At 34.2% G+C, this 18,837-nt stretch overlaps 1 protein-coding gene across 3 annotated transcripts in view; it reads right to left on the reverse strand.

Moving 5' to 3' along the window:
* ZDHHC17 (zDHHC palmitoyltransferase 17) overlaps positions 1-18,837 on the reverse strand; it is a 78,182-nt gene that overhangs the window by 6,773 nt on the left and 52,572 nt on the right. For 2 of the 3 annotated variants that reach the window (XR_012623566.1, XM_074827175.1), the window contains exons 10-15: positions 17,542-17,644; positions 9,742-9,864; positions 6,384-6,446; positions 4,971-5,064; positions 1,051-1,134; positions 499-656 (exon numbers count right to left, since the gene is read on the reverse strand). Coding sequence is in view for 2 of the 3 variants with exons in the window: in XM_074827175.1 (XP_074683276.1) it covers positions 499-656; positions 1,051-1,134; positions 4,971-5,064; positions 6,384-6,446; positions 9,742-9,864; positions 17,542-17,644 (625 nt within the window). In the remaining variant the exon portion in view is untranslated. The remainder of the gene's footprint in view (positions 1-498; positions 657-1,050; positions 1,135-4,970; positions 5,065-6,383; positions 6,447-9,741; positions 9,865-17,541; positions 17,645-18,837) is intronic. The other variant, XM_074827176.1, reaches the window with a different exon arrangement.

Consider the following 18,837-nt stretch of genomic DNA (forward strand, 5'->3'; position numbering starts at 1 on the left):
GAAAGACTTTCAAGTCATACTTAAAGGCTTTCATATCACTTGTCTTTCCTTAAAAAAGATAAAGAAAAACTTGGGTTTGGTCAGATGTACAGTAATGTGATCTGAAATCACACTGAAGCAGTGTAACAGATTCTTGCATCCCCTTTGAAGTTAGCACCCTCTTTCTGCTAATGACACATTGCATTATTATTCCAAGTCTGACTGACAGATCTCATCCTCTATTAGTCTTTATTGCCTTTCTCTGGTCTGTTTTGCCTTTTTGTCATTCTGAGAATGGAAAGCAAGAGGTAGGTATTTTAACTTCTTGAAAAAAAAAAAAAAGCACGAGTGAATGATGCCTAATATCCACAGACAACAGATGCCTGCCTCCTCCAGTGCGGCTGAGAGACTAAACACTTGGTCTTGCGTAATGAACATTAAAATTTAAATGACAGAACTATTTGATATTCTTATGTTACTCCCAAGACTTAGCATTACAAATGTAGTGCTCTTCCATACCTGATACATCTGACACATGAGTAACACAGCCACCCACATGAAGTGAAAAACACTGTTTAGAAACATCCAAAACATCCACGGAGAACAGGTAGCAATCTGTGTAACATAGGTCCAAAATCCATCCTTTGCATAACTTGTCTCACAGTGGAAACCCCAGTCTGGAGAAAAAACAAAGTGTCAAAAACCATACAGAAGATTCAAGATATGCTTACTGTACATCAACATAATGCCCATGTTAGAATGTATTAAATTAAATAAGAAAATGACAATGTGGCAAAATAGTTTTACTTGCTCTCTCTTCCTTTCCCAACTCCTTGAATACATGACATATGCACATACTTGGCTGTGATGAAGAAAAAAAATCTAGGACAAAAAAAACATCATCATCTAACTTAAAATACCCAATATAGTCAATTACTAATATGCAGTTCAATTTCAGAATAAAAATATCTCAAACTCTGATAACACAGAAATCTGTACAAATCCATACCAGGAGATAAACAAAGTATTTATAAGACATTTAAAAAAAACCAAAAACACACATTTACTCACAAGAGATACATCCATAAATCATCCAGCAGATCATAAAAAGCAGGAAGAACAGGTATCCCATAAAGTAGCGATGGTTCCCTGCTCCTAAAGTTGCACAACAGGGATCAAATTACTACACTTTCAGAAGACAGACAACACTACACCAGGAAGTTTAATTGCTTGCTTAGAAGTTCTGCTTATTATTGTATACAGAAACATTACTCTCCCGTATTAAGCCAATGTAACTTCAAGACAGTGAAATCAGCTGGTTTACTCAGTTGTGGGGTTTTTTTTTTTTTACTTCTCAGACAAAGCAGCAATGTTTTATTTTCTTCAATAACTGTCACATTACAGCTGCAATTCACACAAATTAACTTCATTTGCAACCTCTTTCACAAGGTAATAAAATTCCTGATAGACAGTATCTAGAACATTGGTGACAGCTGTTGCAGAGCCCTGAACAGACAGGAATTACACATCAATAAATATTTATTAAATTCCATTAAAAAATCATCAGACTGCAGAGTTCACTTTCTTAAAAGAAATAGAAATATGAATATACAACCTCCCTTGATAATAAGCTAACTCACAACTTAGGTTTAAACCTTCTTGATGGAGCTAGCTAAAAATTAAATATCTAATAGAACTTGTAAAACAAATACATGTAACTGAACAGATGAGGCCTGACAATCTGGCTAGAACAATGAATGAGATAAAAACCATTCTGCTTAAGACAGAATTTAAATGCAAGAAAATTCAGTTACTAAAAGACTAATCTATTTTTAACATTAATCTAAATATTACATCTAAAAAGATGTCTCTTATGCGAGTACATCATAATTCTGAAGTACTCAGCCTTCCTTCTGTTTGTAAAATATGTCCACTGTTGCAACCTTCCAACAGCTCTAGGCTGTAAACTAAACCGACAGAGATGATAATGGGCTACAAAAGATTTGGCTGTCATCATCTACCACCAGCATAGCATTTACTTCTTCATTATGTCAAATGTTTTGCCTGCTAAAACAAGAGCATCCTCTGGAGGCAGAAAATAATCAAGTGCTTTTAGCAAGTGAACTGAAAGACTATATAAATAAGAGATGAGGAAAAATACACATACAACACAAGCTAGACTAAACACAAGACATTTCCTCTTCAGACAAAATATATTGTAACATTACCTTCGATCAACTAAAAGCATATGAGAAACAGTGTTGAGAATGTTCCTAAGGTACCACTTTCATTTGCATTCTAAATTTCAGAACTGTTAAGTTTCATAAAAGACATTTTTTTTAAAAAACAGAAGTTAAACTGTGACGTAGAGGTCCATCTGAGAGGCATCTGATGAGATGCTTCCTTCAGCAGCACCCTCAATAATACTAAACCAAATTCTGCTTAACAGGAAATCCGTCTGTATTTGGTAAGAACATACATGTGTAGCATGTAAAACTTTAAGAGACACAAGTACAATCTTGGTCAGTTAAAAAAAAGACTGAAAGAAGAAAGTGGAGAAACTGCCTTTCTTCTGTATCTTAAATAAGATTGGGCAAAACACAGCACTATTCCCTACAGTTTCACCCTGGACTGGCAGGAACACAGTCAGTTATCCTCCACAGTTAAAACACTGCTGTAAGAATTGTTTCTAATTGCTTTTATTATATTATACATAAGTAGTAACATACAATAAAGATAACTGATTTTTTATGGATGGAGTTATATTACATGATTTAGATAGTTTGTTCATGTCTTACTTTTTCCTACTTTTAGCTCCTTGAAGAACCACCTTTACTGGGAAGAACAGTGATCATTATTCTAAACCATCAAATAATTTCTCATATTACACAAGTGACCTTCTGAGTCACTGCTATCAGAACAATAATTCAGTACAACGACAGCATAACCCATGTGACTTAATGGTTTAAAATTTGGCTCTAGCTCCTTTCATGCCATTACTTGAAAACAAAATTTCTGTGGCAAGTCTGCAGTTTGTGTTTGAAATGTAACTACAAGTTTAATAAAATCTGTTATTTTTCGTTTTCAAAGAACCAACTGAAAAAAACATAATGCTGTTCTGATACTCCATTAAAAAGATAGAGACTTGCTCACTGTAATTTTAACTAAAATTTTGCAGGTATGATGAAAATAATTTTCCTCAATTGCCAATTTATTTATTTTTCGAATAGTCTGCACTTCTTGGTCAACCTCTTCAGAAAGGTAAAAATATTCTCTCTCAATCTCTTCGTGTGCCAAATTTTAACCCCAAAGGATTTATTTTAGTGTCTGTACACACTCTTATAATATTTCTCAGTCCTATCTTTAGTAAAATCCTTATCCTTCTAACACACTTGAAGGAAGTCTACACAAAACATTTCCAAATTCCACCTTTCCAGAAAAGCGCGATTCATGTTTCCCTTTTTGGCAAACATACCATGAATGCTGTTTTAAGAATGGATTCTGGTTTGTAATCCTATGCTTGGAGTCACCATGTACCAGTCTGCGACAGAGAAACCATATAAGGTCATTTAGACCATCACTCCCTCCAGTTCAGGGCTGTTCCCATAGTGTGATTTCTAATGCTTTTTTCCCAGCATACTTTCAAGATCCTAATGTTTACTTTTATGTCCAGTTATCCCAATCTGTACAAGACCATTAGTAAGAGGATTCTGCTTTTCCATCATCATTGATTTTTAAAAACCATTTCCTCCACCTAATACCGTTACTCACATACTCTTTTATTACACACAAAGGTCTTTCCTCCCCCGTCTGTTTTATGCTTTTCTAGTTACTGATTAAAATACTGGATTTTTCTGTCCCATTAACAAGTACTCCTCAGCACTCTTGTAAAACAGTCACTAAACACCCTCCAAAACCTGAGCCCATGCCCTCCTTCCTGTTTTAATCAAAGATGTCTTAGTTCTTCACTGTAAAACATCTAAAATATAAATGAAAAGTAGCTCAGGTAGGAAATCAGTAGGAAATATAAAATAGAAGGGAGTGATGTAAGCCTATCTTATCCCTTTAGTGATGTTCTATTACAATTCAAATTCTAGCATTGACTATTTTACTCTTGATCGTAAGACCAAACTACTGTGACTATCCATTATTATATGTATTTGGAAGGACTACAATGAAGCATTTATTGGCTGCCAGCTGTCAATGAATCCAGGCCCTAATGCCTCCCCAAGATTAAAGTTGCCTCTGCTTGTGTCCTAAAAAAATAAACCAGTGAAGCAAGCTGGACTCATTTCCTACCTCTGAAATCTTCAGTGCTCCCTGAATAATAATGGTTATCAAATAAGTTTCTCAAAAGGTATGACAGGGAATAGTAGCATTTAGAGACTTTATCCCTGTTCTATATCTTTCCTTTCATCATTACTGGGGAGAATAAATGACTACCTGGGGGGTCAAAAAGAAGAGAATACCTCAATAGGAAGTCATTCTGTATCTAACTGCTATAATCATGACACTTTTGAATACATATACTTTCCCATTAAATTACTGAAAATTATTGGTAAAGATGGAAATTTGTATCTTATGTAATGGATAATAGTCAGCTGTGGCATTGGTACATGCCTTTTCTGCAGATATTAAAAAACAGTTAAGCTTTGCATCTTTTAACTACTAGGGTTTATGTTAATAAAAATATATGCATAGGAAACTGAATTAGACACAGAACAATTTTGAGGATGGGTATATAATAGACAATACAAATGAGAATAATGCAGAGAATCACATGCAGAAAAAGAAAGTTAAGCTCAATGTTGAAAATGGTTTTCCTTCTACCAAAAGTCCTCAACAGTTCTTCTCAGTCTTTGGCAGAAGCCAAGTCACTTTCACCATGAAATCAGAATAGCCAAAACTCTGTCCAACACCCAGAGTCAATTTCAGAAGCTTTTCCCTTCTTTACCTGTTAAGACAACATTGTATTTTAGCAAATGACTCACCTACACAGTTACCCACCCATGGGCAGTGGTGATCGAACTTCGCTATACATCGATTGCATACACCACAGTGTTTGGACCTCACTGGTTTCCGTATCTGTAACGGTTATTAACATTCGTTTAGAAAAGCAAAAAAACCCTGACATATTTTAAATAGAAACCCCCCCTCAATTTAAACATGAATTGATTTTGTTGTTGTTAACCCCTTGGAGAACTTCAAACTTGATACTAATTTTTAAAGCAGTCTTAGCTATTAAGCTTAATCTATACACTATTTAACACAAGCATCTATACAACCGCACTGAAATTATTTTCACACTATTTGTTATACAAGGACTTTTTTCTTCCCATACAAAGTTCTCCTAGCTATTAAGCTTTGTATAGCAACCAGCTTCATTTCAGCTTTTTAACAATGAAAATACAGAATGAGTTTGAGTTCCACAATTCTGTCAGCATCATTCATAACTGAGTTTTAACATAAACTCTTACAGCTTGATTTCTAAAGACAGGAATATAACTCAACAAGTAGAACTTGGTGGAATTTAAAATGCTAAGTTATTCCCAACAATTTTTTTTAAAAGGTTATGTTTCAAAAGAAATATAAAATGGCAGTAGAAAAAGAACTGATATTAAAGTGTTATGAGATATATACATATATACACACACACAGTTTTTAAGGTGTCACATCTGTATTTATTTTTCCAGACACAGCTTTAGGAATATTAACATCATTCATGTTCTATATAGGTCAGAACATTACAGTGTAACACTGATGACATTGATAATTTTATATTTATAGGTAACTTTCTAAAAAAGAAATGCATTACATTTACTACGGTTACTTTTTTTCCCCCCTTAAGCAGTTGTTTTCTTTTAAATTTTCTGTGCTGAAACTAAGTATTAACTACTCCAAGAAAAGTATTTGCTCGCAATTTGGCAAGCTTTACCAGAATTAATATTTATTTTTTACCCTTCTCCTGATTACTGCCAAATTGACAAATACACTTGATTTTTGAAGAAAAAAAAGAAAAAAAAAATTCCTAGAACCACCACATAATTTTACTGTGAGTTACAGAGGTGGTGAAATGTGACCTGTGATTTCATAACCTGTTAGGTATATCACCATCTTGGTAGACATATGGGATACTTGGATTTTGACACTGGCAAGTTATTTCCACAGTGATAATTTTTTTTCCTCTTACTGTTGCAGGGGTTTTTTTTGTACAGATACATTATTTATTGAAAACACTGCTTAAATTAAAGATTACAAATAAATCCTGCCCTTGAAATTGCATTAAGGCCAAAAACCTGATCAGTATAGGAAGATCTAATTTTGGCCTAGCATTAAAAAAAAAAAAAAAAAAAGGGCGGGGGGTGTGGAAATCAGTGCTGCAATTGATTAAAAAAATACACTACCAAGCAGGTACTGCAGAATATACTGAGGTCCAGACTTCCTGTCTCTGCAAGTTCTACTATTGTCTGCAGAAAAACAGAAAAGGAAAACAAAAATTGTAATTTAGCATATAAGCAAATGCTTACAACCATATAATAGCTGCTTTTCAGACCCAGGGTTGTGAACTCTATTCATTTCAAGTACTTTCTACACACAGGAACAACTTAAAATTCAGGTGAAACCGATTTTAGACCTACTTTATTAAACCAATATGCACATTTGCTTCTAAGTTAATTCTAGCTTATACTTATTCCTACTCTATCTAGGTTTAATTAGAGAAAAAGCAAGCTTATATTAATTTTGATATATCCACACAGTGATTAGCACCAGTTTGACTAACCTGTTGTTAAACATATTAAAATTAATGCAGCTAGATTTCCAAACAGGAACACACATAAAACTAGCTAGCAGGATCAGCCAGTCCAAAAACTAGACTTCTTTCCAGAAGTATCTCATCAAAACCTTTAAATCTATATTAACCTCTTTCCTCAGATGTTGAAGCTTCAAGAAAGAAAAGAAATCATGCAAACCAAACCTCCTCTTACAGATAATTTTATACTTATGGGTCAAAGTAATACACAGAAGTAGGTATCAGTTAAAGCATACCTATACCTTCACACTAAATGATAGGTTTTTTTATTTTGTACACTCCTTCAATATCCACTTCATTGTTGCAATAGAAAGAACCTATTATTCCATTAAATTGTTTCCAACAATTTTTAAAATTCAGCAGCTGAAATTATGCCATGCGGGACTTAAATAACATTTGCAACATATGGAAAATATCCTGAAAACATCTTTTGCCAGAATAGCCTTCCTTGAACCAGAAGGAATTTGCTCAGAGTAGTAAATAGCCTAATGGCAAATAGATTAACCTACTACTCCCTTTCAAATCATGTATATCGTATGCATCAAGGTGGTTTCTAACTGCAAAAGCAATGAAATAGTCCTTACAACTATTTTCTCATCATAGCAATATAACTTCCTTAACTAGATGATGACCACTAAGGTGGGTATCTTGACTGAAGTCACAGAAGTTTTCCTCCCGAATACTACACTTAATAACTGGTTCAGAAAAAATTATGGAAACTTTTCCTCAAAGTAACCAGTAAAAGCTACAGTCTGCACTTCAGGGGTAAACCAGTGTCTTAATGCTTTCCCTGCTGAACTCAGGTAAATGAAGAACAATCTTTTTTTCTCACACTTCTAAGCTCTTAAAGTTGGACTATTTTTTCTCCTCGCTTGTTGTAGTTCATTTGTTATTGGCCCAGTAATCTTGCCTCCACCACTGCCACCCTTCAGATCCCCTATCCAACCAACCACTGCTATTCACAAGCCCTTCTACGTTCCTCTTGCAGCTTACCAACTTCAGTACTCTACGTCCCTTTCTCCTCCCCCTCTGCCATCCCTCACTGCTCTAACATTTCCCACCACTACAGGACTTGAAATTAAAGGGCCTCCCTCACAAGAGTAACTTTTGTAAATAAACCAGATGAACAGAAAGAAAAAAAGATCAATGAGACATATCTACCATCATCTCAATGCTGCCGGTGTGGCTTTTGATACCTTGGACAATTTCATAGTTGCTCTGATTTCAGTGGGAGTATACACTACACCACAGACTAACGAAAGGGTGCACAAAGGAAATACAAGGTGTGATGCTCAACACTGGAGCTCAGTATTGTCCACAAGCAAGATCCCAAAGCTCCGGAGAACGGAACTGAACAAGAGCAGATAAATCACTTCTAAATATAACTCTCATCAAAGCTTATAACAGAGACCAGAAGCACTCAAGTTAGAGCCACATTGTTGTGCTTTGTAAACCTTGGGTCTATTTTCTATGCTTTTGAACTATTGAAAAACTTTATTTATTATTTATTCACTTATTTTAAGAGTGACTTGGGTTATTTTGTAACACAAAAGAAAGGACATGACATATCAGAAGAATAAACATCTGAAATTGTTGCTTACTACACATTTTCAAAAAGATACTTAACTTGGTCATGTGGAATTAAAAGAATTTTTTTTTTGCTTATCCCAAAGGCTAACTCAACATTAAACATCTGGAGACAAATTATGAAAATGTGAGAAAGCACTACACTGCACGAAGGTAAGACACACACCCTACAGTGGCTTATATCCCGGTAATAGACCATTTTACAATTTGCTTAGCTGCAACCTAAGAAATCCAAAACATTCATACCCATAGGCATCTGCCTGAAGAAGTTGCATTTTACAATTCCTATCCAGTTCAGCAAGGCTTTTGTAACCACACTTAACTACTTAAGCAACTAGATCAAATTAATTGCATATTTGTGCAATTTGCTGAATCCAAACCAAAGTGCAGCTGCTGACTATTCTATTTAATTTAGTCCAGTTGAAGGAAGAGAATTTAGTCTGGAATTTACTTTGGCAAATTTGCAGTAACAGAAAGGGAGTTTGCAGAGTAAATCTGCACATCAACTAACAACTCAGTTATAACCCACTAGAGAATACAAAAATAATTTCAGGTATCGCAACCATCCTTTTAAAGGCTATTATGTTTTCATTCCTACATAAGGCTGTAATTCCAAGTGGTCTGATGTCGATCAGCATGGGTGTTTTCACAAGTGACCATGAAGTAGAAGCTCAAAACTCACTTTTGGTGGGATGTGAGGTTCTCGGAAACTTAACCAAAGTGAAACAAAAAAAATACTTCTGCTGCTTGTATAATTTTGGCATATTCAATGCTCAGTTTGGCTCCTAAGAACAATGCACTTAAAAGAAATCAGAAATGCTAATAATAGTGTAATAACATCTTAGAGAGATACCAGTAATCATCCATATTTTTTCTAATACTTATACCAAAACAAAACACCAGCCCAGATTTCCAGGGGTTTTGGCTGTTTTAGTTGCAAAATGTTCATCAGCTTAATACTTTCAGACACAAATGTAAGGAAAATTAGAGGTGCTTAAAAGTCTGGAAAGTTTTTATAAAATCAAATTAACTAACACTTTTCCCATAATGGGTTATTTATTTCAGTAAGGCAAAATTCTGAAGCTTCACATTTTCATTTTCACCCAACTGCTTGTTAAACTTTTTATCTTGAAAATTTAAGTTGCAATTTTATATTGTTACTCAAAACGACCAAAATGCACCTTCACACCAGTAAGACTTGAACATATATTCCAAATCTGAGAAAAGAAGCGTGGAAGACTTTTCAACATTTTAGATCTTTTGTTATTCAACAACTTACTGAAATTTCATTTACTGAACAACAAACTACTCTGACCAACTGGTGGCAGGCTGCTGAAGAAGTTTGATATAAATCATGGCTTTACCTTTTTCTTTTGTTCTTCCGTGGCTTTGATGATTCCTGGATCAGATTTCCAGGATTTTCCAAAATTGTAGAAAAGTGCAACGCTATTAGCAAGGAATGGAAGATGTATAAAGAAAAAATTGAGATGTGTTTGAAGTCAAGGAATCTGAAGTTTTAAAACAAATTTCCTCTTGAAAATACCCACTGGTAATTCTGAAATAGAATTTAAATAAATTCAATTTTTATGGATGTCTTTGAGTCACTGTCTTCTGAATTAACAAAATTCAGCGCTGCTGTAAGAACCAGCTTGATATTCAGTATTTTCTATTGCTCAAACTTGAAAACTTACTTTTTCAAATGCTGTTCTCCATGAGGAATTTCTAAAGCACTTACCCTTCTAAAGAATGAATAATGATAGTTCAGTTTTTGTGATTATTTTCCCTTTTAAATAAATTAAATTCCATGAAACTTATCTTCTTGAAAGTATTTCCTGTTCTCACAATAAACATTTCAGAGCTCTATTTATAAGATAGGCATTTGACCGCCTATGTCTTCAGTGACTCGAAATTCCCGTTAGATGACAGAAAGGACTGTTTCTAGCCATAGAAGGAATTGTGCTGTAACGACCACTGTTGCATGGCCATCACATCTCAACACCAATTATCTCCAAGAAAAGTACTGTCTGAAACCTGTCCCCATTATAAGGTGATACCCATATTTTACATCAGTGAAAGTTATTTTTAACATACTAATAATACATGCAATACTTACAAAAACACAGGATTTGGTATTCTCTGGAAGTGTTTATAAAATCAATACCATATAAAGACAGAAAAAACCCATTAGTTTTAAAATATATTTCCTGTGTTGAATGAGTTGCCATATAACATGCCCAGTCTTACAGCACTTGACATTTCTTCATTTAGCAATGATGTTGAAAAACGAAATCCTTCAGACATGCGTCGTTCGCAAAAGGTGGAAAATTATTTACTCTGATAAACCTACAAAAGACCTGAAAAACCTGACTAAAGATACCTGTCAGTCATAACTGCAAGGAGATGTCATATTTGACAAAGCTTAGGTGGCAGAAGCTTCTACAGCATTATCCAGGCAAAAAGTACACTTTAGGCACAAATCATTGCACACCCAAATTACATTATATTCTGAGTAACTTGATGAATATTTCTCTCTACTTCAGTAGTCATTAGAACTTCTACTGTAATTAAAGTTTAATATATTGTGTGTTTGTCTTACAAAACCCTGAATATAAGACTTAAAATAAAGCACTATGTGGCAAACTGTACCGAACTGGTATATAACACTTCAAAGACAACAACAATTTTTTGCATGCATTGAAAAAATCGGATTTTGAAGTCAGAGTAGATGTTCAAACATATTGTGCTATATATGTACAAGTATATGCTATTGTGTTGGACTATCCTTACAAGTATATTCTATTGTGTTTGACTACTCTTGGAAAAAACGTTTATTGAAGGCATTAAGCAGTATTAAGAAAAAAAATACATAAACCATTGATAATCAAATCTACATAGTACAGATACAAGCAAATATTAATAGACACAAAATTTCTACAAAATAACAGTAAGTATCTCAAATCCTTCTACACAGCTCTTGTGATGTGAAAGAACCCTGAAATTAATAAATACAAGTAAGGCCCCTTTTTGACTTCTGAAATGCTAACAAAGTCTCATTGTTCATGTGAAGCATATCACGAATAACTTTTGTATTCCTTCTACTGGGGGGAGGAATTGGCTGTGAATTTCTAATAAAAAAAAATTGGCAAGTTAAAATTTTAATCACGTACCTTATATAGTAGGATGCTAGTATTAATTCACTAAAGGCTAATTAATCTTTCCTCTAATAAGCTGTTTCCAGCAAATTTGTAACAGGGGAAAAAACACCAGCTACACTATAACCTAAACACTCTCAGTTCAGTTTGATACAATACAGATTAAAAGTTCTGACTTTAGTATTTATACAATCTAATTTCTTCCTATTTTTCTTCTAAAATTGCCTGCTGCCAGGAATAAGCTGGTTCAACTTATTTGTATAGTTAGAGAGAGATGACATTTTCTTTAGGACACTAAAAGTATCACCGGGGTTTTGCTACAACAGTGAAAACTGTTTTTTCATTAAAAGTACCTTAATCAGACATCTGTTACAAACAATAAAGGTACAACTGAAAAAAATACTACCCATTCCTATTTACTATACATCATGTGTAGACTCATGATAGGGGGAAAGACAATTTATTTTCTATCCATTAGAAGGGTTTTTATAACCTTAAAAGTTTGGAATTGCTTTTTACTGACTGAAATTTGGACAACCTGTGTGATAAAGAAGCTGTCCATGGATCCAACCCACACTAGGAGAAATTCAGTATGCAGAATTTTTCTGAACTTACCCTTCCCCCATTTTACTCCATAAAATACAGAGAGAGTGTAGGAGACTTCCCACAACTTCCCACAGAGTCTAAGTTTTGCCTTTCCTTTTATCACGGTGGTGTGAGATGAGTGCAATGCTGACAGTGTAAACGGTGGCAGATAAGATGCTTCTGTGCTGAGGACGGAAGATGTTGGGAGACTACACGAGAAAGTAAAATTAAGTACAGATGAGCAGTAACTACATAAACGGAGAAAGACACAGTCAGCAGTATTTTTCATTAGCATCTTCAAAAACCCACCAGACTTTGAAGGAGAAAGGAAAGTTAGAGTTGGTCTTCTCCAGGATATTTCTGGCATCCGATGTAGATAAACAACTCCAACTGTGGGATTCATCTCACTACCTTAAATCACTCAGTATGTCTTTATACACAGCTGGAAGGAAAAAGTCACATCCAATCTATCTTCAGGATCAAGATATTTAAATTAAGTCAGAGAAGCAGTGCCCTACAAGTGGCTATTTTTCTCCACTGGCTACAAAGAAAGCTTAAGCAACTAGCTCAGATTTGGATGTCCACACTAGATGTATCTAAAATTATGTTGAACTCCCCTCTGACATTTGTTTCCAGAGAGATCTTAGCAACTTTTATCACAGACATCTCTCAAAACTCTCCATATGCAAGAAACCCTTGTAGGTTTGCATTAGCTACAGGGTAGGGAATTGTTTCGCCAGAGTGCCTAGTTTTGTCCTAACATCCTCATTTACAATTATGCAAGGAAAAATACATTACCTTATTATTAAGGGTTGCAAAATACATGATAATAGCAGGCATTCACCTTTTGCCTGGTCACCAATTTGCTGTCTTTTATGAGGTTTCCCCAGTTTTCCTTGTGAGAGACAAAGCAGAAACATCCAGAAAACACTTTCTACTTTTAGTCCTAATCAATATCCTTTAATTATTAGAACAACAGGATGAATATTATTCCAGGAAACCACTTAAAACCAAGAAGACCATCTCATTAAAATTAAAAACCAACAAGCACCCCACAACTCATGAGCGAGGTAAACATGTGATGAGCTAATTTATTTTTCATCCTGAACTACAGACTATGTAAAAGGACCCAAACACATGCAGCTTCCTACTTTGACAGCTACACGTCATACAAGAGTCTGAAACTAAGCCAAAATGCACATTACATACCAAGATGCTTCCTTCCACTAACTACAAGTCCAGTAATAAAATCCTTTTCTCCTGAAGAGAAAAATCTGCAGCCAGTATAAACTGCCAGAGATCAATAAATGCTAATGAACTTGCCAAATTTTAAGAGCTATACATCGGGATTCAGGAGGCCAGATAGATAACAGGAGGTAGCTACACAAGAAGCCTCATTTGACTAGGCACTTATAAGACAAAATCCATTTTTAATCAACTGAAGCTCTGCAAAAGCTCTCTACCTCCATCTTCTAGCTAACAAAAAATTTCAAAAAACAATTCTAGCTTGCAAAAAAAAAAAAAATCAATTCATTTCCATCTCCCCCAATTTTGTTTTATAAAATTTACTTAGTTTTTTAACTTAGAAAAAGTATTTAGATATGAGAACAGAAGTTCTGAATAGCTGGGCCTGGGGTTTGGATTGTTTGAGTCTTTTGTTCCTCTAGAAACACGGCTGCTGGCTTCTTTCTTTCTCCATGCAAGGCTTTTTGATGTCTTCCTGAAGCTAATTTTGGTAATATGAATGGGTTTTTTTGTTTTTAACTGCTTAACTGCACCAACTGGTCTGTTACAGTTTTTAAAACAATATGCTATTGTAACCGCTTTGTGAAAGCATGAAAATCATAATGAATTCTCTTACACCCAATATTTAAAATGATCCCTAATTGAAAAAGTATTCAGCGTTTGTTTTCTTTCACCTAAAACCCATCAATACCTGAAGTATATTTGAAATAAGATAATCAATATAGTATTAGTCAATGATAAATTATTTCTAAAATTATAAATTGGATTATATCATGTTATTATCTTAGCATTGCAAGTAGTATGCTATACCAAAAAACCTTAATTGATGAAAACTGCACACTCCCGTTTGCACCAAATGGAAGTGGTAGAACCAAAAAAAAATACTGTGAATATTTTGAGTTATAGAAAACCTGACATCTTAGAATAACAGAGCAGTGTAAGAACCTTCTGACAAAACAGGCACTATTTGTTCAGCTGGTACTAAAAAGGCTGTGTGAACAACTGAGATATGAACTTGGTACATGTGCCCTGAACTTTTACAGGACACAAGAGAACGTTCTACCTATAAATGCTAATGAAAAAGAATGAAATGTGAAATTCTAGTCTCACTTTATTAAAAGTATACTTTAAAATACTTCGTTTTTTTCCTTTAAAAATAAAACTAAATTAAAATACAGTGATTTAGTGTGTAGGATTTTTGAGGGCATTTACCCCTACTCTGCAAACAGTAGAAGATTAGAATACACTAAACAGAGCAAGACATAAGTGTCCTTTGGTATGGGCAAAATACAGTTAAAGGGAAGTAGCAAAACAGTTCAAGGAAGCATAGACTCATAGATCCATAAATACAGAACTTAATTTCCTCATTCCCAGCAAGAATAGGATTTCTATTTTAACAAATATACCAGACTCAGAAGCTGCTGAGAAAAATCCAATAAAATGGAAACATTTACAAAAATTCAGTACACTGAATTCATCTAAACTGTTTCAATTTGCTTTCAGGATTGTGATGCGTCTTTTAGAAGACAGATCATTAAGCCTGAGATTTATATCATATGACCACCCTGAAATTCAAGAAAACGCACTGCTAATCTTTCAGTTTGTTCTTTATGATACATTGTTCTGACTGCCCTTTTCTGTCTCACTAGGCTTACATCCAGAAGATCAGATGATCTTCCAGACACCTTCAGCATATCTACAAGAAAATTCTTACCAAGCACCTAAATATTAAAGTAACACTTGCAGCAATTTAAACCTTTATATCATAAATAAAGCTCCAGTAAAACAATTCATTATAGTTGTTTAAGGTTAGAAACTTTCTTCTTGAGCAAAAGATGGTCAGAATTTGTGAAAACTACCATGACAGGTTTTATCGCTTGAACATTAGAGTATAAACTAGTACTCTGGTCTGTTGTAAGTAATCATAAAAAGCTCTAAAAATACAAGAATCCTTTCTCCAACCATAATGCTGTGCCTCATGCTATAAAAATAGAGCAGGCATGCAATTTCTTTTTCTTCCAATAAAGCTCCAGGGCAATTTTCCAGAAGAAGAAGAATGGATTTGGAATCTTATTACAAAGACTTCCAATTAAAAATCACCAATTAAAGGAAGATGGCCTCAAGCACTAAGTCTCTAAAACTGCTTGTCAAAGAATAGTGTCAGCTCTAATGAAAGTAATTAGTAACTGAAGTTTTTAGACTAGTACTTCTGTGTGCAAAAAGATTGTTGCAAAGGTTTTGAGGCACCCACCCTAAATTACAGAAGCAATACAGTATTTTACTGACATTCTGAAGTCAGACTTTATTAGGGTAATTAATTGTCTATAGTTACTACTCCTAGTGGACAATTAACATTATTCTGTGACAAACAAACCACAAAGTTCAAGTTATGTTAATCAGAATGGCTAACAAAAATAAAAATCTAAGCAAGTTGGTACTAATATGAAGAAAATACAAACTTTAGTAGGATAAAAATCTCACAATTTGCCAGCCTTAAGGGACACCTTTCTACATCATGATAGAGGCCATCATGAAGTTGTGTTGGCTCTGTAGCCATGTTAATATGGTCAAGAACTTTGATTTAAACTTGCACACGTTCTTAGATTGGTTTAAGCTTATGTTATGTTAGCACAAGAAAACATTTTACAGTAGCTCAAAATTTGCAACCCAAAGCATTAGCAAACATGAGTTTCTAAATAAAACCTATAAGGTATGGAGAGCTGAGATTCAGAACTGAGGTGGTGTAGTTATAATAACTCCCTCAGAAACTTGTACTATACTATTTGCCAAAAGTCAGGTTTTCTTAACAAAAAGAACAGAAAAACAATGCCCGTCTAGAGGCATGACATATTTAAACTGTTCTACTCCATTCCATAAAAACTGGAAAATTATACCTCCATTTTTAACTACCGCTTTTTAAAATGGTTTACATATTCATTCAAGTGTACTTGCTTTCCTCATTCTGCAGTTACTAGTAAATTTAAGTAAAAACACAGAAAATCAGGCCAGGCAGAGAGACTGTTAGTAGGATCAGCATTTCTAAATAACTACTTCAAGATATACTCGTGCTAATATTGATAGATTTTTTAAAAAATTTTTTTTTTACTTAACAGCTGCTAGATTTTCATTTTTTGATTTTTTTAAACGTGGAATAGGAGTCATCTCCAGTCACATGGGACTGCTATTATTCATAGCAGCACCTCTGCAAAACACTGTCAGCATGAAAGCAGGGTCTCTTCTCTATTCTCAACCCAAAAATGTGAGGTTCATTTAGCTAAGGTTGGAGAACATATTAACAAGATGACGAAAGGGTTGCACTACTACTATCCTATTTCACGGTAATTCCTTTGAGGATGAAAAGAAAGCCAGTTTCTAGAAAAGTCAAGCCAACAGCCGTCGTAAATATTAAGTTCACTTCAACTATTTACAACTATAAGAGCTACGTTAAATATTTAATAAAACATTAAATCTCTACTTTGTTTTCTTGGTTATTGTAATTACAATACCCAAGAAAGTAGATGAAAAATTTCAATCTCTTTCCTTAATGTGGATAACTGACATTCTTCAGTGAACTCTGAATCAACTTCTACCCCTGTGAGCATGAAAAATTCTTATCTAGGCAGACAGTCAAAAACATAAGAAGATGGGCACATGATGAATCTCTATAATCTAGTGTTGTTAATACATACATATTCAAAGACTGAAAATACAGTTAACAAATGTATCTAAAGTTTGTATGAAGTGGAATTTACAAAATCTGTAGGAAAAACTAACTATAAAGCTAATTCCACCAGGATTGATGTATATGATAAAATTACCTACTGCTTTTCAAGAAAGCAGTGTCTAAAAATGCAGTCGGTTACACCTTGTCACCTCACAGCCACAGCATATTTTACACAGTTGCTTACATTTCCCCCACTTAAGAAACTCATCAAGCACAGGAAATTTTGCAGACTACTGTAAGTCAATTTTGAGGAAAATCTTTAAATTACTGAAGCAAAGCAACAGAATGCACATTTTTAAAGTGATAATTACCATCAATATAGAAAGCAATGTTTAATAGAGATAGCCATTTTAAATTTTTCATTGGTTTACTTACTCTTATACGTAGGATATATCTAGGTATTACCTCATACTACTAACATGAAAAAATATTACTTATTACTGTACACAAAAAAGGATATCATTCCAAAACCAAAAGAACCATGTCACGTACATCCAGAATTTCGTTGCCAAGTATATTCCAAGAGGCAGTGCACTGTGCATGGAGTGATCAAAGAAAGACCTGTAAAGTAGGAGCAATGTTACATGATAAGTTTTGACTTATAAAATGTAAATCTGGAACCACTGCTTACGAAAAACGCTTCCCATTAAAATATGTACTATATGTGATTTTGCAAATATGCCATAAAAACTTTTTCCTCACTTTTACCTTCAAAATTCATGAGAAATTCCCGTTTTCAACCTTGTCTAGATAAAGGGTCAGGACTGAAAGTTAGTTAATTAAAATTTATATATTTACCTCTGAAGTGAATGTCAAGTACTGGTCAAGAAAGGTAGAATGAGTAAATACCCATACTAAAACTCACCGTGAAAGCAGTCAGAAACCTGTGAGATTCCTAGTCATGGACAGTGGTTGCAAACTACATTTACTTAAGAGATTACAATGCTAAAGATATTTTGGAAACCCATAAAATGAAAATTACATGTTAAAATTACTTCAGTAAGAAAAAAAGCTTAAGAGACCTTGGTGTTATCAGCCTGCATACTTGAAATATTTCAGATTCTTGAATCTTTTGCTTCTGTTACAGTTGCCAATAGAAAGTCGGGAAAAAAAACAGATTAATTAATTTCCCATCTCACTAGATTTTCTAAATTTAAGATAGAATGCTGCTACTTTAATTAAAAAAATAATAATTAAGCCATCAGAACTATTTTCACCTTCTTATACTCTTGCATTTTAAAGACTATTCTGAGAGAAGTTGAATTGAGACAAACTAGGTTAGTGACTAGGTTACTCCATATTCAAGAAAAAATTGCTAAACATATTAAGAGTCACACTCTAAACTGCTAAACTCCTTGAAATGAAACTTCTTCCATCATCTACTTAAACATTCTTACATCGATGCATTTTTCTTTTTGCCCTGTTGGTGCCCTCAGGGCTGCTACAGACAAACGTGTGCATGGAGAAGTTTCCATCTCACTCCTTCACTCCCTTGCAGTAACTGTGTCTTCTCTAATGGAAATTTCTTAGGTCTTGTGAGAAAACACTACAAGGAAGATGAGCTAACATGGTGAGTAATAAGTGAATATACATTTGGACACACAATACTCAGCAGTAATCTTTCAGCAATTTCTGTGCATTTTTTTTATGTGTGAAAGGAGGATGGAGGAAAACACAGCTAAACAGATCAGCTAAAATTCAACAGAAAGGAAATACTACTAGAATAACATCAAAAGTTTCATTCAAACCTGGAC

This window comes from Strix aluco, chromosome 5 (genome assembly GCF_031877795.1).
Source record: "Strix aluco isolate bStrAlu1 chromosome 5, bStrAlu1.hap1, whole genome shotgun sequence".
Taxonomy (NCBI): Eukaryota; Metazoa; Chordata; class Aves; order Strigiformes; family Strigidae; genus Strix; species Strix aluco.